Source organism: Hyla sarda (genome assembly GCF_029499605.1).
Source record: "Hyla sarda isolate aHylSar1 chromosome 1 unlocalized genomic scaffold, aHylSar1.hap1 SUPER_1_unloc_2, whole genome shotgun sequence".
Taxonomy (NCBI): domain Eukaryota; kingdom Metazoa; phylum Chordata; class Amphibia; order Anura; family Hylidae; genus Hyla; species Hyla sarda.
Genome location: NW_026607581.1, coordinates 824,767 through 846,178, shown reverse-complemented (window position 1 = coordinate 846,178; position 21,412 = coordinate 824,767). Strand labels below are relative to the sequence as shown.

The following is a 21,412-nucleotide window of genomic DNA, read 5'->3' as shown; positions in this document are numbered from 1 at the left end:
CAGTGTATATAGTAGTATATACGGATACTGGAAGCCTGTGCTGGCATTTCTCCTGCAGTGTATATAGCAGTATATAGAGAAGAGGGTTGCATTGACAATCCAACACAATGGGCAGCACATTGAACACATTTGATAAGTGGTCAGAAACTTGTAAATAACTCATGAAAGAATAAAGTTACGTTAATACCAAGCACATCATTGTTTTTCATGTGAAATTCCCAATAAGTTTGATGTGTCACATGACCCTCTTCCTATTGAAAAAACAAAAGTTGGATTTAAAATGGCCGACTTCAAAATGGCCGCCATGGTCACCACCCATCTTGAAAAGTCCCCCCCCCCCCCCCTCACATATACTAATGTGCCACAAACAGGAAGTTATCACCAACCATTCCCATTTTATTAAGGTGTATCCATAGAAATGGCGCACCCTGTACATGTTTGTTATTCAGTGGTGAGCTGGTGCGGGTGTGATGCGAAACAATGTAAAGTATCTTTTACCATTTGTGTAAATTGATCAAATAAAGTTTTAGTACCTGCTTAGATTTCCTTGTATTTCATTGCTGCGGCTGGTAAGGGGGGGGGGGGGGGGGGGCGAAGATGTCCAATGGTGTTTCATCGAGGCAAATGTTCATGAATCACCCAAAGTGCAAGAAAAAGTGCAAACGTGTTACACTAAATAATAGTGCACAAAGAATGCGGCCTATCACAATCCTTTCTCCGATAGGATAGAGGCCCCCAACAAACCGTACCCTTCCACTCCGGGACCAAAGGCTCCTGTGAGGTTCCAGGTTCAATGTCCCTTTTCGCCAAAGCTACTAAGCTACTAGGCGTTAGCCAAGGAATCTGCCCGCAGAGCCCATAACGGTTGGTACCCGGCCCATGCAGGAATACCCGCGGTTTTTGCAGGGAGGTGCGGAACCTGATGGCCACACACACCTCCCCTAGACCGCCAGAAGGGACACCCAGAAGGGCTACCGCATCCTGACAATCTTGTGGACACACAAAAGTGACACAGTGACAAAAATAAATAAATAAGTGAATATGTGCAGGTATACTGGGGGAGATTTATCAAAACCTGTCCAGAGGAAAAGTTGCCCAGTTGCCCATAGCAACCAAACAGATCGCTTGTTTTATTTTTAACAAGGCCTCTGCAAAATGAAAGAAGCGATCTGATTGGTTGCTATGGGCAACTGTTCCTTTGCACAGGTTTTAATAAATCTCCCCCACTGGCCGGACCTCCTGCCGGATCTATAAATATTTCCTAACCAGAAGGAAATCAAGAGGTGAGTGCCAAGGGTGCAGAGATTATGGTGTCGGTGCTTCCACTCAGTGAGTTTCGGCACCTCAGGGTCACCACTCCCCGAGTCCCTAAAGTACTTCGGCTCTAGACTCTTCCAACCTCATGACGAGACCCGGAGGAAACAGGTCACATGGGGGCAGCCGTCCAGCTGATTCCTCAGAACCAGCCCCGGAACGCCCTGGTACACCTGCCCCCTCCAGGCAGCATCCATCCTACATCAATGGCAGAGACTAGAACACTGAGAAGAACAGATACTACACTTGATCTTAGCCAAAAGGCCGAAAAACAATGTTTCATAGGAAATGTTTCAAACGGTGTCCTGGCCGGCGGCGTCTCAACCAAACTCTTCCCGATGGAGTATGCCGTGTCCTAGGCCGCTGCTAGTGATGTCACTACAGTATGCTTGAAGGTCCAAAACAGTTTCCGACGTGTTCCAGAAGCTGAGCGGGCTCCTTTGTGGAGGATGGATGTTCTTGGAGTCATCTGTCTTTAAATATCTCCATAGGTACGTGTAAGGCGATGCTCCTGTTCTCTTTCCCTATTTTTGGCACAAAATAGTTTCTATCAGTTATTTAACTCCTTGGGGACGAAGGGCGTATGCATACGCCCTCGCGTCCCGTCACTTAAGGACGGAGGGCGTATCCATACGCCCTCGGCATTTCCGATCACTTCCGCTCGCCGGGCGGTGATCGGATCGGGATGACTACTGATATCTATCAGCAGGCATCCCGTGGCAATGCCTAGGGGGGTCCTGAGAACCCCCCCCCCCATGTTGGCGATCGCAGCAAATCGCAGGTCAATTCAGACCTGCGATTTGTCACGATCCGGGCAAATCGGGTCACTGGTGACCCGATCGCCCCGGAAAATAAGACTGATTGGAGCTGTCAGAGCCAGCTCCGACCAGCCTAAAGGATAGGAGCGAGGTGGCAGTGTTGCCACCCCCTCCAATCCCCTGCCATTGGTCGGTCAGGCTGACCACCAATGGCAGGAGGGGGGCGGGGGGATTAGAGTTCATTTCCCCCGCTCTGGTCACCGATCGGAAGTCGGTACAGAGCGGGGGGAACACGGGCGGAGAGGGGGGAGCATGTTCCGGCTTACCCGGACCTTCGGAGGTGGCATCGGCGGCATCCACGGAGCAGCGGCTGAAGCAGGAAGAGCGGCGGCCGGAAAGTGTGGCGGAGAAGGCTGCAGTGAAGATCGCGATAAGTGATCTTCACTGTGGCCTTCTAAAAGCTACAAAACTACAACTCCCAGCATGCCCAGACAGCCAAAGGCTGTCTGGGCATGCTGGGAGTTGTAGTTTTGCAACATCTGGAGGGTTACAGTTTGGAGACCACTGTGTAGTGGACTCTAAACTGTGGTCCTCCAGATGTTGCAAAACTACAACTTTCAGCATCCACTGACTGTCTGGGCATGCTGGGAGTTGTAGTTTTGCAACATCTGAAGTGGCACAGTTTGGAGACCACTATATGGTGGTCTCCAAACTGTAGCCCTCCAGATGTTGCAAAACTACAATTCCCAGCACAGCCAGACAGTCAGGGATGCTGGGCGTGTAGTTCTGCAATATATCTGGCCCTTCAGATGTTGCAGAACTACAACTCCCAGCATGCCTGGACAGTCTGGGCATGCTTGGAGTTGTAGTTTTGCAACATCTGGAGGGCTACAGTTTGGAGACCACTACTTAGCGGTTCTTCCCCAGTTGTTGCATAACTACAACTCCTAGTATGCCCAGACTGTCCAGGCATTCTGGGAGTTGTAGTTCTGCAACATCTGAAGGGCCAGATATCGCAGAACTACACACCCAGCATCCCTGACTGTCTGGCCATGCTGGGAATTGTAGTTTTGCAACAGCTGTAGGCACACTGGTTGCGAAACACTTGAGCTAGAGTCTGTTTCCTAACTCAGTGATTCCAACCCGTGTGCCTCCAGCTGTTGCAAAACCACAACTCCCAGAATACACTGACAGACCGTACATGCTGGTAGTTGTAGTTTTGCAACAGCTGGAGGCACATTGGTTGGAATCACTGAGCTAGAGTCTGTTTTCTTACTCAGTGGTTCCCCACCAGTGTGCCTACAGCTGTTGTAAAACTACAACTCCCAGCATGTACGGTCTGTCAGTGCATTCTGGGAGTTGTCATTTTGGCACAGCTGAAGGTTTGGGGCGCCCCCACCATGTGAATGTACAGGGTAGAATCACACGGGCGGGTTAACAGTAGGTTTCCTTCTACAAGTTTGAGCTGCGGCAAATTTACCGCCGCAGCTCAAACTCCCAGCGGAAAACTTACTGTACTACCAAATAATAAAAAGTACAACACTACATATACATATACCTTTACACGTCCCCCCCCCCCCCCCCCCAATAAAAATGAAAAACGTCTCATACGGCAGTGTTTCCTAAACAGGGCCTCCAGCTGTTGCAAAACCACAACTCCCAGTATTGCCGGACAGCCACAGACTGTCCTGGCAAGCTGGGAGTCTTGCAACAGCTGGAGGCACCCTGTTTGGGAAACACTGCTGTAGGGTTTTACTGTAGGTAACCGAGTCCGCCCCTATTGCAAATTCCTTATTCAGGCCTCAAATGCGCATGGTGCTCTCTCACTTCAGAGCCCTGTCGTATTTCAAGGCAATAGTTTAGGGCCAAATATGGGGTATTTCTGTACTCAGGAGAAATTGCACTACAAATTTTGGGGGGGATTTTTCTACTTTTACCCCTTATGAAAAGGTAAAGTTGGGGGCTACACCAGCATGTTAGTGTAAAAAAATAAAAAAAAATTTACACTAACATGCTGATGTTGCCCCATACTTTTCATTTTCACAAGAGGTAAAAGGAGAAAATGATCCCCAAAATTTGTAACACAATTTCTTGTGTACGTAAAATGCTCTGCGGACGAACTACATGGCTCAGGAGTGAGAGAGCGCCATGTACATTTGAGGCCTAAATTGGTGATTTGCACAGGGGTGGCTGATCGTTACAGCGGTTCTGACTTGAACGCCAAAAAAAAAAAAACACCCACATGTGACCCCAATTTGGAAACTACACCCCTCACGGAACATAACAAGGGGTATAGTGAGCCTCAACACCCTTCAGGTCCTTGACAAATTTTCATTAAAATTGGACATGAAAATTAAAAATTAGTTTTTTTTCCCTGAAATGCTGGCGTCACCCCAAATTTTTCATTTTCACAAGGGGTAATAGGAAAAAAGCCCCCCAAAATGTGTAACCCCATTTCTTCTGAGTATATAAATACCCCATATGTGGAAGTAATGTGCTCTGCGGGCGAACTACAATGCCCAGAAGAGAAGGAGCGCCATTGGGCTTTTTGAGAGAATTAGGCTGGAATTGAAGGCTATGTGTGTTTACAAAGCCCCCATGGTGCCAGAACAGTGGACCCCCTCCACATGTGACCCCATTTTGGAAACTTCACCCCTCACGGAATGTAACAAAGGGTACAGTGAGCATTTACGCCCCACAGGTGTCTGACAGATTTTTTGAACAGTCGTCCGTAAAAATGAAAAATGTAATTTTTCATTTGCACAGCCCACTGTTCCAAAGATCTGTCAAATTGCCAGTGGGGTATAAATGCTCACTGCCCCCCTTATTAAGTTCTGTGAGGGGTGTAGTTTCCAAAATAGTATGCCATGTGTTGTTTTTTTACTGTTCTGGCATCACGGTGGCTTCCTAAATGCGACATGCCCCCAAGAACCATTTCAGCAAAATTTGCTCTCCAAAAGCCCAATGTTGCTCCTTCCCTTCTGAGCCCTCTAGTGCACCCACAGATCACTTTACATACACATATGAGGTATTTCCTTACTCGAGAGAAATGGGGTTACAAATTTTGTGGGGCATTTTCTCCTATTACTCCTTGTGAAAATGAAAAGTTTGGGATAACACCAGCATTTCAGTGTTAAAAATAATAATTTTTCATTTACACGTCCAACTTTAACGAAAGTTCGTCAATCACCGGTGGGGTGTTAAGGCTCACTGTACCCCTTGTTACGTGCCTTGAGGGGGGTAGTTTCCAAAATAGTATGCCATGTGGGTGTTTTTGTGCTGTTCTGGCACCATAGGGGCTTCCTAAATGTGACATGCCCCCCAAAAACCATTTCAGAAAAATTCACTCTCCAAAATCCCACTGTCGCTCCTTCCCTTCTGAGCCCTCTACTGCGCCCACCGAACAAATATGAGGTATTTCCTTACTCAAGAGAAATTGGGTTACAAATTTTGGGGGGCTTTTTCTCCTATTACCCCTTGTAAAAATTCAAAAACTGGGTGTACATGCGAGTGTAAAAAATGAAGATTTTGAATTTTCTCCTTTACTTTGCTGCTATTCCTGTGAAACACCTAAAGGGTTAACAAACTTTCTGAATGTCATTTTGAATACTTTGAGGGGTGCAGTTTTTATAATGGGGTCATTTGTGTGGTATTTCTAATATGAAAGCCCTTCAAATTCACTTCAAAACTGAACTGGTCCCTTAAAAATTCTGATTTTGAAAATTTTGTGAAAAATTGGAAAATTGCTGCTGAACTTTGAAGCCCTCTGATGTCTTCCAAAAGTAAAAACATGTCAACTTTATGATGCAAACATAAAGAAGACATATTGTATTTGTGAATCAATATATCATTTACTTGGAATGTCTGTTTCCTTTCAAGCAGAGAGCTTCAAAGTAAAAAAAAAATGCAAAATTTTCTATTTTTTCATTACATTTTAGAATTTTTCACCAACAAATGACGAAGTGTCGACAAAAATTTACCACTAACATGAAGTAGAATATGTCATGAAAAAACTATCTCGGAATCAGAATAAAAAGGTAAAAGCATTCCAGAGTTATTAATGCTTAAAGTGACAGTGGTCAGATGTGCAAAAAAAACGCTCTGGTCCTTAAGGTGAAAACTGGCCTGGTCTTTAAGGGGTTAAAGAATTCTGGATGAAGGTGGTTAGGATGATAGAAGGAAGGCTAGAATGGAAGGAAGGGGATAAACTAATATCTTAGTTAACAATCTCACTGACAGTTGGACACAATGGTGTCCTATAGCTATTTTCTACCAGAATAACATTAAACCATGTAGCTAAAAATTAACAATTTTATTAAATCCTCGTAAAAAAAAACAATAACAATAATATAAATAATTAGTATCAATACATAAGAAAGAAGAAGTTCTCCTATGATGAACAACTGTATATCCCAACGCGTTTCCCCGTGTATTGAAGAGACACACCGGTGTCACTACACATGTGGGCAAAGCATGGTGGTGATACTAAATGTATCTCCTTTTGTGTTATGGAAGTAATTCGGAAATCCCCTAGGGGTGGAGAGTGGGACAGACGCATCCTACAAAAAGAATCCGAGTGGATTTTTAGGATGCGATCTGTATCACCACTTGGCCTAAACGAACGTCTAACTTATAGCTGCTTTTTGTAGCTTATTACAGCATTGTCACTCTTTACTAACTCTCATTGTAATTTATTTAACTTTTGTTTTGGAGGAGGTCCCGATTGTTACGGGATTTCTTCTTTGCTTACTAGTAAATACTAGTAAAGACATTACCCATAATATGGTAATCACCTTGTTTTTGGTGAGATAATATAAAATGGACCTGAAAGCTATATGAAACTGCGAGAAATGCCCCTAACACTATTGGCTCGTTTGAGCAGTTAGGTTTTAAAAGTTATTATACTATTTATGTAGTCACAATTGACACATAATATGAATGTATCATTTTTTCTCAAGCATTTATGATTCCCTGTATTTTTGTAATAAAATATGTAGTCATTATTTGGCTACACAATATATTTTCTTTTTCTATTACTTTATATCTATATATGTATTTTTTCTATGTTCATCTACATATATATATAATACCTTATTTAAGTTCTCCTGTGCTGCTTTTATCTGTCATACAGTACTATCTCTTTCCAGCCTCCTTTCCAATTCTCCTCACACTCCTATCTTCATTAACTATCTTGGACGTGTAGTGCAGTGACGGATGCAATGGGTCACATGATACATCATCATGTGATCCAATTTGGTTGCAGCGTCCTTGGAGATGCTATCACATGATACGCGGCCACCGGAAGTGACGCATTTGGCGTCCCGGATATGCGCGTGAGTATTGAGGTATTTAAGATAGAGGCTGGGTTATGTTTAGCCATCTGCGACGTGGATCGCCAGCCGCAGACGGACGTATCGTGCCTATGGCATTCTGATATGGGGGTAAGCAGTGGACTGTGCATGATGGACTGTGGCGTTAGGAATTAGGTTATTCAGTTTAGTTATTTATTGCAGTAACTACACATGGATAATGGCTGGACATCTTTTGGACAATACTGTGGTTATGTGGACATCATAGAGGTTGCTTTTTTTTACCTAGGTAAGGACTAGGGCGTTGGGGTTGAAACCTTGGATTTTATGCATATACCATGTGTACTGATCCAACTCCTCCCCCCCCCCTTTTTTTTTCTCCCCTCCACGTCTCTGTATAGGTGGTATTATTATCTGAATTCTTTATCTAATAATTTGGAGGGTCATATAGGATCCTGGTGATTGGACAATTGTGGTCTGGAGCTATCTGTAGTAAAGAAGCAACTATTTTCAGGTCTTTATTCCAGGTAGAGGCTTGACTATTATTGAAATGGTCCATATATATATATGGTAGATTTGGTATGGCTTATCATGATGATTTTTTTTCTTGCCATCTTATCCTTAGGGGCCATCTATTAAGCCTTTCTCTCTCTTTTGTGGAGGAGCCCTTATCTTAGGGTCCTCACTCTATCAGTGACCTCGTTTTTTGCTATCCAACTACCTAGAGGTAATGATACATGTATATATGTCTCTGGGGTTTTTTGGGTATTTTTTTGAGACCACATCTGGTGTAATTTAAGGATTTTATCTACTCTCCTTTTCCTTTTTGGCACCTGGTCTGTTACTAACACAGCATTTATCTATCTTTTTATTTACTTCTGTTATTATCCTTAACACAGTCATTATCTATACTATAATTTCTACACTTTTTCATGTCTTAATATCCTTTGGCATGTTATGTTATTATTTTTTGTCTTGCTTTGCAAATATATGTATAATGGAATATTTGTGTACTAAAGCCAATGTTATGTTTTATGTGGTATGTTGTGTCTTCTTTCTATCCTTCTTGTTCTCCTTTTTTTTGCCTTCTGCTACAGGTCGCTACATCAGTCGGAGGATATTTAAATGAAGCCACAAATAAGCCTTGCTATCGTCTGTCTGCATTCATGTGCTTTGTACTGTATATATGTTTGCTTTGATGTATTATAAATATGTATAGTTCTAATTGTCCTCCCATCTTTTGTGCATTAAGTTGTGCCTTTGTCCATGTGTGGCACGCTATCTATATATATATTGTTCCTCCATATCTCTGTGCTTATTAGGTATATATTTGTATACTGTTGTTGTCATCCCCTGATGAACCGTTGTATATCACAAGATACACGGGGAAACGCGATGGGATATACAGTTGTTCATCATAGAAGAACTTCTTCTTTCTTATGTATTGATACTAATTATTTATATTATTGTTATTGTTTTTTTTTACGAGGATTTAATAAAATTGTGAATTTTTAGCTACATGGTTTAATGTTATTCTAATATCTTAGTTATTAGGGGGAGAAAGAACGGAAGGAAGAAAGAGACAAGATTCTAAGAGGGAAAGTGCAATTTGCAACAAGATTATTGGTGGCAGGAAAATGGATCTAAAGAAGAACCAAATATTGATGAACTTAAAGCTACAGTATGTAAGATGGTGAATTCTGAGTTCTCCTTTAAGGCTACAGTATGTAAGATGGTGAATTCTGAGTTCTCCTTTAAGGCTACAGTATGTAAGATGATGGATTCTGAGTTCTCCTTTAAGGCTACAGTATGTAAGATGGTGGATTCTGAGTTCTCCTTTAAGGCTACAGTATGTAAGATGGTGGATTCTGAGTTCTCCTTTAAGGCTACAGTATGTAAGATGGTGAATTCTGAGTTCTCCTTTAAGGCTACAGTATGTAAGATGGTGAATTCTGAGTTCTCCTTTAAGGCTACAGTATGTAAGATGGTGGATTCTGAGTTCTCCTTTAAGGCTACAGTATGTAAGATGATGGATTCTGAGTTCTCCTTTAAGGCTACAGTATGTAAGATGGTGAATTCTGAGTTCTCCTTTAAGGCTACAGTATGTAAGATGGTGAATTCTGAGTTCTCCTTTAAGGCTACAGTATGTAAGATGGTGGATTCTGAGTTCTCCTTTAAGGCTACAGTATGTAAGATGGTGGATTCTGAGTTCTCCTTTAAGGCTACAGTATGTAAGATGGTGAATTCTGAGTTCTCCTTTAAGGCTACAGTATGTAAGATGGTGGATTCTGAGTTCTCCTTTAAGGCTACAGTATGTAAGATGGTGAATTCTGAGTTCTCCTTTAAGGCTACAGTATGTAAGATGGTGAATTCTGAGTTCTCCTTTAAGGCTACAGTATGTAAGATGGTGGATTCTGAGTTCTCCTTTAAGGCTACAGTATGTAAGATGGTGAATTCTGAGTTCTCCTTTAAGGCTACAGTATGTAAGATGGTGGATTGTGAGTTCTGTTGGCAGCTGTAGGGTCGGGTGCTTGGATAAGTGTCATGTAATTTGGGATAGATGAATAAAGATATGATGGAGAGAGAGATGGTGTCTGGTGGAGTCTTAGATAAAGGGATAAGGTGGAGTATTATTCTTCCTCCCTTCTGCCATGGGGGGGGGGGGGTGATTATATATATTTGTAAGGGGGAGGGTGATTATATATATTTGTAAGGGGGGGCGGGGTGATTATATATATTTGTAAGGGGGGGGGTGATTATATATATTTGTAAGGGGGGGGATTATATATATTTGTAAGGGGGGGCGGGGTGATTATATATATTTGTAAGGGGGGGCGGGGTGATTATATATATTTGTAAGGGGGGGCGGGGTGATTATATATATTTGTAAGGGGGGGCGGGGTGATTATATATATTTGTAAGGGGGGGGGGTGATTATATATATTTGTAAGGGGGGGGGGGGATTATATATATTTGTAAGGGGGGGGGGGTGTTCTTTCCGACCGAAGCCAGTAGTATCTATAAGATGGTATTATTGTCTTTTTTCTTTCTTTCCTCTCTGTTTTCCATTATGGATTTTCTTTCCTGCTTTTTGGCTCCCCCCCCCCCACTTACCTTCTCTCCGAGTTGGAATGAGAATCGAGTGGGTGAGAGTCCTGGCACTGGACCAAGTGGACCACGAGAAGGAGTTAAATATGAGCGGTTTCCCTGATAAATTTTTTAAAAAATTTATAAAAAAAAAAAAAAAGTTAATATAGACCATCAGCAGTGGAGCACAAATAGTCAGGGAGGAGTGGGGTGTGAAGGCGCAGCGCCCCTCGCTGGCAAGGGGAGGAAATTTGCAAATACTAAATTAGTAGGGGGGGGAGGGGGGGGAATGAAGATATGTATGGTAAATACCAGGAGAGAGAAAGTGAGGAAATAGGTGAGAGGGAGGAGAGGAGTAATGCGGTTGGGTCTGGATTGAAAGCTGGATTCTGAGGGGGGGGGGGGGGGGGGGGAGGAGCTAAATGCTACTTTCCTATTTTGTTTGGTTCTAGCGATAGGAATGTTAATTTAGGGGGGGATGTGGGCGGGGAAGAGGACGAGAGGTAGTATTAGATAAAGCAAAAGATATATTTAGATGGCGAGGGTCAGACAGGGCACTGGAACCAGATTGGAGAGATGTATGGGGGGGAGGGGTATATAGGAAAAATTTTAAGAAATTGTGATAATTGACAAAGAAAAATGGAAATGTGATTTAATATGGAATGTATAATTGTTTCATTTTAGTTGAAATAAAAAACAAGGGAAAAAACTTATATATATATCTGTCAACTATCCTGTGCACATTGTTAATATATATTACTCTAAATTGGCTTCTTTCCTGTGTGAATCCTTTGATGTCTGACAAGATGTGATTTATCAGCAAAACATTTTTCACATTCTGCACATGAAAATGGCTTCTCTCCTGTGTGAGTTCTTTGATGTACAACAAGGTCTGATTTCTGAATAAAACATTTTCCACATTCTGAACATGGAAAGGGCTTTTCTCCTGTGTGAGTTCTTTGATGTACAACAAGACCTGATTTAAAACAAAAACATTTCCCACATTCTGGACATGAAAATGGCTTCTCTCCTGTGTGAGTTCTTTGATGTACAACAAGGTCTGATTTCTGAGTAAAACATTTCCCACATTCTGCACATGAAAATGGCTTCTCCCCTGTGTGAGTTCTTTGATGTTTAACAAGATCTGATTTCTGAGCAAAACATTTCCCACATTCTGCACATGAAAATGGCTTCTCCCCTGTGTGAGTTCTTTGATGTTCAACAAGATAGGATTTCTGGGTAAAAAGTTTCCTACACTCTGCACATGAAAATGGCTTCTCCTCTGTGTGAGATCTTTGATGTTTAACAAGACTTGATTTGTGAGAGAAACATTTCCCACATTCTGAACATAAAAATGGCTTCTCTCCTGTGTGAGTTCTTTGATGATGAACAAGATCTGATTTCTGAGTAAAACATTTCCCACATTCTGAACATGAAAATGGCTTCTCTCCTGTGTGAGTTCTTTGATGTACAACAAGGTCTGATTTCTGAGTAAAACATTTCCCACATTCTGCACATGAAAATGGCTTCTCCCCTGTGTGAGTTCTTTGATGTTTAACAAGATCGGATTTCTGAACAAAACATTTCCCACATTCTGCACATGAAAATGGCTTCTCCCCTGTGTGAGTTCTTTGATGTTCAACAAGATAGGATTTCTGGGTAAAATGTTTCCCACACTCTGCACATGAAAATGGCTTCTCCTCTGTGTGAGATATTTGATGTTTAACAAGACTTGATTTGTGAGAGAAACATTTCCCACATTCTGAACATAAAAATGGCTTCTCCTCTGTGTGAGTTCTTTGATGTTGAACAAGATTTGATTGAAGACTAAAACATTTTCCACATTCTGAACACGAGAATGGCTTCTCCCCTGTGTGAGTTATTTGATGTACAACAAGACCTGATTTAAAAGGAAAACATTTCCCACATTCTGAACATGAAAATGGCTTCTCTCCTGTGTGAGTTCTTTGATGATGAACAAGGTCTGATTTCTGACTAAAACATTTTCCACATTCTGAACATGAAAATGGCTTCTCTCCTGTGTGAGTTCTTTGATGTATAACAAGACCTGATTTAAAAGGAAAACATTTCCCACATTCTGAACATGAAAATGGCTTCTCCACTGTGTGAGTTATTTGATGTTTAACAAGATCTGATTTCTTAGTAAAACATTTCCCACATTCTGAGCATGAATATGGTTTCTTTCCTGTATGAGCTCGTTGATGTCCAACACCCCTTCTGTGACTTTTATTTAGCTGAACATCCAGTGATGACTGAGAAGACAGGACCTGTATATAAGGATGAGATGACAGATCTTGGCTGTGAAGGGCTGAGGGTGTATCTGGGATAATGGAATGTTCTTCATATGTATCTTGTGTGATATCATCATCTGCTTTATAATCTGAAGATATAAGATTCTCCTCTGATCTCCTGGTACAAGAATCTGCAGAGAATAACACAGATTTTATTAATAACTGCGCCCATATTTATAGTCTTTTTAGTAGAACATTATAAGTGCAGCATGTGACATCATGGAACCTTCTCCCCGTCCTCCGGATAATAAATAGTTAATGTAGACATAATATAGGGTCTTCAGGTCACATACACCCCACTCCTGGACCCCATCACACTCCCATCCAGCAGCAATGAACAATCCATAGGGCACAAATCAGACGACAGCCGAGGCGGTTCAGAGCCCCCAGCAATACAGAAGAGCTGGGAAATATCCCAAATTATTCCTCTAGTCGTCTACATGGAAATCCTGCTGACTATATAAGATGGAGACAACAGAGACAATAAAAACAACAGCGCAAACAAGGACTTTAACCCCTTAATGACAATGGACATAAATGGACATCCTGGTGCGGCAGTACTTCGTCCACCATTAACCCCTCAGATACCTTGATCAATACAGATCACGGCACCTGTGGCAGTGCGGCGCTTGTAATCGCTGATCTGATTGTCGCCGGCACGGAGGTCCCCTCACCTGCCTCCGCCGCTCTCCCGGGGTCTTATGCACTGATCTGCCTTCCAGCAGACCAGAGCAGAAGATCGCTGATAATACTGATCATGTATAGCACTGAACAGCATTGGCAATCTAATGATTGCTATAGATAGTCCCCTATGGGGACATAAGGAGTTAAAAATAAAAGTTAAAAAAACAAATTGAAAAATTCACCCTAATAAAAATTTTAATCACTATTTTCCCTTATTTTACTCAAAAAAGCATAAAAAGTTAATAATTATGAAACATATTTGGTATTGCTGTCTGCATAAATGTCCGATCTATCAAAATGTAAAGTTACTGATCCCGTGGGGTGAACAGCGTAAACTGGAAAAAAGTACAAAAAAAGTACAAAAAATTGCTGCTTTTTGGTCACATCACATTCACAAATTTTTTTACTAAAAAAGCGACTTAAAAGTCACATATACACAAAAGGGGAACTAAAAAAAACTACAGGTCATGGTGCAAAGAATGAGCCCTCATACCGTCCCGTATACGGAAAAATGAAAAAGTTATAGGTGGTCAAAATAGGGCGACTGCTTGGAGCCTCTCCGGGACTCCTCAAGGCATCGCTCAATCCACTCTTTTGCTTCACTTAGTAAACTTAGACGCAAACTTCAAGAGTTGGGCCTGGTGGACACGTGGAGAGTACTCCACCCGTCCGACACTGATTATACTTTTTTCTCAGCTCCACACAGGTCGCACCAGAGACTGGACTATATCTTTGTTCACTCAAGCCTGCTCCCTTTTTTGCTTGCAGCTAAAATTGGCATTACTACCCTATGTGACCACTCACCCATAGATATTAAGATAACTTTCCCCACTTTACCTAAAAGAGACTTCACTTGGCGCCTAAACGACACACTCCTTGACTCTTCTGCCGATGTGCTACATTTGTCCTCCCACTTAAACGAATATTTTTTATTGAATGCCACTCCAGAAGTGGACTCTACATATGTATGGGAAGCGCATAAAGCTGTTATGAGAGGCCATCTTATAGCCTTAGGCAGTAGAGTGAAGAAAGAGAAACTGCGTAAAATGAATGATTTATTGAACCAAATAGCTGATCTTGAAAAGGCGCATAAAAAATCGTCTGCCCAAGCCGTTTATGATCAATTAAACAACCTTAGAGACCAACTTAAAGACTCACTTAACGCAAAAAGTGCAAAATCCCTACTGTATCTCAAACATAAAATATACGCCCATGGAGATAAAGGTGGCAAAATGATGTCGGCGCTACTGAAAAAACAGAGGGAACGATCGTTCATTCACACCATTAAAACGTCAGATGGAGCTCTACACGTGTCTACACCAGACATAGCTAAAGCTTTTACAGATTATTACTCCTCCCTATACAACCTGCCCAATACCTCTGCATCTCCATCAGACAGAGATGATCTGATATCATCCTTCCTTGAGAAACTTAAGCTTCCTTCTGTGTCGCCTGAGGAAGCTGCGAGACTAACTGAACCAGTGACGCAGCAGGAGGTTAAAAACATAATCTCTTCCTTCCCCGCGGGTAAAAGTCCCGGCCCAGATGGTTTTACCATTGCCTACTATAGAAAATTCTTAGATATATTGTCCCCTTTTTTAACAAAAACATATAATTCTTTGCTGAGCGGTGGCCATTTTCCCAGGCAATCGCTAGAAGCACACGTCACAGTTATACCGAAAGAAGGCAAGGACCCTACATCTTGCGCTAGTTATAGGCCAATTTCACTTCTAAACCTCGACATCAAAATTTGGGCAAAACTCCTGGCTATAAGAATGGGTGAATTGCTACCGAAATTAATCAACCCAGATCAAACGGGTTTTGTGAAGGGGAGGGAGGGGAAACACAATGTGTTAAGGGTGCTCCACGCTATCCAGTATGCTCATGAAAGCGGCAAACCGCTGCTGCTTCTGGGCACAGACGCTGAAAAAGCCTTCGATAGAGTGGCATGGGATTTCATGGAGAGCACCCTATATAAATTTAACTTCCCACCCAAATTAGTATCTGCAATACTTTCCCTTTACGATGAGCCATATGCGAAAATAAAGATTAACGGCACACTGTCGCCACCCTTTATGATACGCAATGGAACCCGACAGGGCTGCCCCCTCTCACCCACACTATTTGTCTTGACGGTCGAGACGTTTTTGCAAAGTGTCCGCCAGGACCCTGGGATATTTGGCTTAAAGGTTGGTAAACATACCCACCTTGCTTCAGCATTTGCTGATGACATATTGCTCCTTCTTACGAGACCAAGTCAATCCCTGCCTGGAGTCCTCAGGGCCCTGGCGACATATAGCGAGGTATCTAACTTTAAGGTGAATTACACCAAATCCGAAATCCTAAATATTACAGTCCCCACTAAATTGACCACGTATTTGAAGACATTAGCCCCCTTTTTATGGCCCCAAACTTCTATGAAGTATTTGGGAATACAGTTACCTAAATCTCTCTCCCTACTGTATGAGTGTAACTACGTACCCCTCTTACATAAACTTACTGATACACTTAAATCATATGACTTGCCCTTTATCTCATGGATGGGACGTAAAAATATCCTCCACACTTACGTATTTCCTGTTTACTTATACACATTGACCCTCCTTCCAATCCATTTACCTAAACATTTCTTTCAAAAATTGAAACGCCTGTTTTCCAATTTTTTGTGGAGAAATAATAGACCCAGACTAGCTTATTCCCTTCTGGCCCGTAAGAAACATATGGGGGAACTAGGACTACCGGACCCTGAATCGCAGTATAAAGCTATGCATTTAAAGCGCTGGGTGGAATTGGTTACGGGCACTGGATTGTTACAGGGCCCCGATATCGAAACTGAGCAGTTGGGAATAAACAAACTGAGCCTTTTATGGGTAACGCTTAAAAAAGATGTGGCCACCTTAGCAAACCCCCTGTTAAGGGGTACTCTACTAGTGAAACAAGAATTTCATACCAAAACACAATCAGCACACCTAATCACTCCCATAGCACCAGCGGCACTTATTCCACAGGTGATGGACATTTCGTCATACTCAGGGAACCCTGTGTGGCCTTTGCTAACTACGGTGGCACTGGAGGACTTCTTACCTAACAATACACCCCCTACCCTGGAGTTACTCCAGTCTCTGGTGCATTCACACCCTTCAGCTGCAATGCATAGTTATTCTACAAGACAGACGTGCATTGCCTTTCTAAAAGAGTTTAAGATTGCCCGATCCACCACATGGCTAGATGACATCTATTCTACCAACAAAAATACTAAGATGAAACTTGCTGTTTTTCACAAGTCCCTATTAACAGATACTAGCGTTGGTGACCCTCTGTACTTGCACTCATGGGAAACAGAATTAAAAATACAACTCACAGATGAACAGAGAAGGTTTGTCCTTCGCAATTCTCATGGATTCTCTCGGTGTGTCAAACTACAAGAGAACCATTTTAAATTACTCTCTCGATGGTACAAAACACCCGAAGTGCTGTGCAGACTTGGTCTCCTGAACTCTAACTCCTGTTGGAGATGTGGGGGAGGCTTGGGCGATCTAACACACATTTGGTGGAGTTGCCCAATGATCCAACCTTATTGGAAGGCTGTAGAGGATACAATTAATACGGTGTGTAAGAGTTCGATCACGCTCTCAATGGCTGTTATAGCCCTTGCCCTACCTACACCTTCCTTAAAACCCTCAAACAAATCCCTGCCTACCCACATGATAGCAGCAGCTAAGGCTCTTATTCCCCAATTATGGCGACAAACCGTACCTCCCACAAAAACACAATGGATAGAGAAGTTGAATCAAATATGCAGAATGGAGGAACTTTCCAGCTGGTCATCCCTCACCCATGACAAGTTTGAAATGTTATGGGGACCCTGGCTCTCGTATAAGCGCCTTTGCATGACACAGTCCCTCTCTACGCCATTGCCCTCTTATTAAACAGATTCAAAGTATCCGGACCTCACGAATAGACCACCGCAATGTACAACCTCTAGGAGTGCTACGCCACACAGGACTTCCTGGTATATCCCTCCTACCCCCCCCCCACCCCCCTCCACACTGATATACTTATCTAGCTTTCATCCTCCTAGAGATCATATTTTAACTGATGAACCCTTAGCTGTTCTAGCTAGCTCACCACTCTATTTCACTGAAGGGTAACAAATTCTTGACCGTCTCGATTCACGTGACATGTTTTGTTTGTTGATATTTGTGTTTTAATAATGGGATCTTTCCAGGATTACATATCTATGCATGTCTCTTTTCTATGTAAAAGGCTATATATACAGTGCACATGTACCATTCCGATTGCTTATTGCTCTATCCAGCAAAGAGAATACATTGTGTAGATCCCATTCATTGTTATCATTGTATTTTGATTACTGTTATGTAAAAAATAAAAAACAGACTTGTTAAAAAAAAAAAAATAGGGCGACTGATTTAGTAAAAAAAAAATATATATATATAAGTTTGAGATTTTTTAAAAGCAGTACAATAATAGAAAAGTATATACCGTATTTTTCGCCCTATAGGACGCACCGGCGTATAAGACGCACCCAATTTATAGGTGCAAAATCTAAAAAAATAATGATTTTGAACCCAATAGTGGTCTTCAACCTGCGGATCTCCAGATGTTGCAAAACTACAACTCCCAGCATGCCCGAACATCCGTTGGCTGTCCGGGCATGCTGGGAGTTGTAGTTTTGCAACATCTGGAGGTCCGCAGATTGAAGACCACTGCAGGAGGTAATACTCATGTGTCCCCGCCGCTCCGGACCCGTCACCGCTGCCCTGGATGTCGCTCCATCGCTGTCGCTCCGGAACGTCTCTGCTGCCGGCCGGGTATTCTCGCTCTCCGTCACCGCCATCACATCGTTACGCACGCCGACGCACGTACGCGACGACGAGGAAGGAGAGCGCCGGCCATACAGGGGATCCCTGAACAGAGAAGACACCGAGGAGGCAGGTAAGGTCCCTCCCGGTGTCCTGTAAGCACTAACCCGGCTATTCAGTCGGGCTGTTCAGGACCGCCGCGGTGAAATCGCGGCGGTCCCGAACAGCCCAACTGAACAGCCGGGTTAGTGTCACTTTCCCTTCAGACGCGGCGGTCAGCTTTGATCGCCGCGTCTTAAGGGTTAATACAGGGCATCACCGCGATCGGTGATGTCCTGTATAAGCCGCGGGTCCCGGCCGTTGATGGCCGCAGGTACCGCCGCGATAAGGGGTGTATTCGCTGTATAAGACGCACTGACTTTTTCCCCCCAGTTTTGGGGAAGAAACAGTGCGCCTTATACGGCGAAAAATACGGTAATCGTAGGTATAATTTTAATCGTATTGACCCACAGAATAAAGAAAAATTTCATTTTTACCGTAAAGTGTATAGGGGGAAAACAAACCCTCCAAATCAGCAAAATTGTGGTTTTCATTAAAATTTCCTCACAAAAAAAAATAATAATTTGGGTTTGCCGTACATTTTATGGTAAAATGAGGGTTCATGACAAAGTACAATTGGTCCCACAAAAAACAAGCCTCATATGGGTCTATGAATGTAAATGTAAAAGAGTTATGGATTTTTGAAGGCGAGGAGGAAAAAAACGAAAACACAAAAATAAAATTGGCCTGGTCCTTGAGGGGTTAAAGACAAAACACATGCTCAGTATCAGTAAGGGCCACACTTTGAGACCACAGATCTAAAACATAATCCTACACAAGTAAAGGGATGTGTGCAGCTCACAACCAAGCGTCCGAGGTTTAATGTGGCTATAAGATCGATCCCCACAGATCAAAAATATAAAAAATATATGCAAAATGAACCCCTCCTCGAGGATCCTGCCCTACTGGGTACACAATGAAAAATTATTGGAAATAGTTTATTTGAAAAAATGTGGAAATATTTATTAAAATACAATTATAAATTTAAAAGAAAGAAAACCCCATATACATAAAACATAATGATCAGAGAAATACTAGTTATATGTTGTAATTCTCTGCCATTGGGCCCTAATGGTAAAGATAGAGAGATATAGCAGTGCCAGATGTCCGCACTCCTAAACAATTGGCACTGCTATATCTCTCTATCTTTTACCATTAGGGCCCAATGGCAGAGAATTACAACATATAACTAGTATTTCTCTGATCATTATGTTTTATGTATATGGGGTTTTTCTTTCTATTAAATTTATAATTGTATTTTAATAAATATTTCCAAATTTTTTCAAATAAACTATTTCCAATAATTTTTCATTGTGTACCCAGTAGGGCAGGATCCTCGAGGAGGGGTTAATTTTGCATATAAAACATAATCCTGTCCGGTTGTAGAATCATCTTTGTCACAGCTGAAGCACAGACCTGGCAGGAGTAGTACTCCTCTGTGCTCACTCCTGTCCTATCAGACTGCAGCGTGAAAGCAGAGAGGAGGGGGTTACAGAATAGCCTGCAGTGATTGGATAAAGAGATCCGGCACAGCAGACCCAGGGAGGAAGTCGAATGAATGGTGAGTGAGGGCGGGCTCAGTGCTTGCCTCAGACACTCCCCTTTCTGAACAGTGGATGCCAGAATAGGTGAACAGCAGAACAAAGGGATTTGTGAGCCAAATACAGAAGACAAATAGACCTAGTGAGTAACATATATGAGCATTATTTTTTACTGTAATTACTGCAGTAGGTGACCGAGTAGAATCTGTGACTCTTCTCTGTATTTAGTGGTTACTACTCACCTGGGCAGTTACCTGTAGAAATGCCCTCCTGATACTGCTCATCACTGCTCACATCTGTCTCTTCTTCTTTCTTTATGTCTGTAGCATTAATATAGAGCAGATCTCTCCCTGTAGAAATGCCCTCCTTATACTGTTCATCACTGCTTACATCTGTCTCTTCTTCTTCCTTTAGGTCTGTAGCATTAATAGAGCTCAGATGTTTCCCTGTAGGAATGTCCTCCTTATACTGCTCATCACCGCTCACATCTGTCTCTTCTTCTTTCTTTATGTCTGTAGCATAAATATAGATAAGATCTTTCCCTGTAGAAATGCCCTCCTTATACTGTTCATCACTGCTTACATCTGTCTCTTCTTCTTCCTTTAGGTCTGTAGCATTAATAGAGCTCAGATGTTTCCCTGTAGGAATGTCCTCCTTATACTGCTCATCACCGCTCACATCTGTCTCTTCTTCTTTCTTTATGTCTGTAGCATAAATATTGATAAGCTCTTTCCCTGTAGGAATGTTCTCCTTATGCTGCTCATCACTGCTAACATATGTCTCTTCTTCTTTCTTTATGTCTGTAGCATTAATATAGATCAGATCTTTCCCTGCAGGAATGTCCTCCTTATACTGCTCATTGCTCACGTCTGTCTCTTCTTCATCCTTTATGTCTGTAGCATTAATATAGATCAGATCTTTCTCTGTAGTAATGTCCTCCATATTCTGCTCATTTAGAGGACAGGGACACCTCTCTGCTGCTGTTCTCTTAATGGATCTGACTGTAGGGAACACATACAGAGACTGAATTCATTCTTTACATACAAATAATGAGAGGACGTGTGTATATAGTCATGTCTATTACCTGGTGATGTGAGGGGCTGCTGATCCTCCATCATGACCTGATCCTTGTACTGATCCTTGTGTCCTTCTACATACTCCCACTCCTCCATGGAGAAATAGACCGCCACGTCCTGACACCTTATAGGAACCTGTATTGTGAATAAACATTTAATTCTATACAATTCCAGGATGTTATATGGAGACATTTGAGGGGATATTCCTGCACATGATTTATCTTCTTGCTCTCGGATGATGAGGTGAATACTTGTCGGGGCAGATCCTCTATATTATGGTCACATGTCCCAAACTGACCGCATGTCTGATGATCCAGCTGTCAGTTCAGGTCATTATACCCAAAGCGCCCGTCCCATGGAGTGTAAGGAGTTAAGTGATATTTCATAGTATCACTGCTCCCCTCCCCCG

At 42.3% G+C, this 21,412-nt stretch overlaps 1 protein-coding gene and 1 pseudogene across 1 annotated transcript in view; both read right to left on the bottom strand.

Moving 5' to 3' along the window:
- Positions 1-1,420: 1,420 nt before the first annotated feature.
- Positions 1,421-1,590, bottom strand: LOC130298085 (U2 spliceosomal RNA; annotated as a pseudogene).
- A 9,567-nt stretch (positions 1,591-11,157) lies between these two features.
- The window catches only part of LOC130298083 (zinc finger protein 850-like), an 89,586-nt gene continuing 79,331 nt past the window's right edge, over positions 11,158-21,412 (bottom strand). The window contains exons 7-9 of the mRNA XM_056550976.1: positions 21,012-21,271; positions 20,170-20,928; positions 11,158-12,911 (exon numbers count right to left, since the gene is read on the bottom strand). Coding sequence (XP_056406951.1) covers positions 11,230-12,911; positions 20,170-20,928; positions 21,012-21,271 — 2,701 coding nt within the window. The 3' untranslated portion in view covers positions 11,158-11,229. The remainder of the gene's footprint in view (positions 12,912-20,169; positions 20,929-21,011; positions 21,272-21,412) is intronic.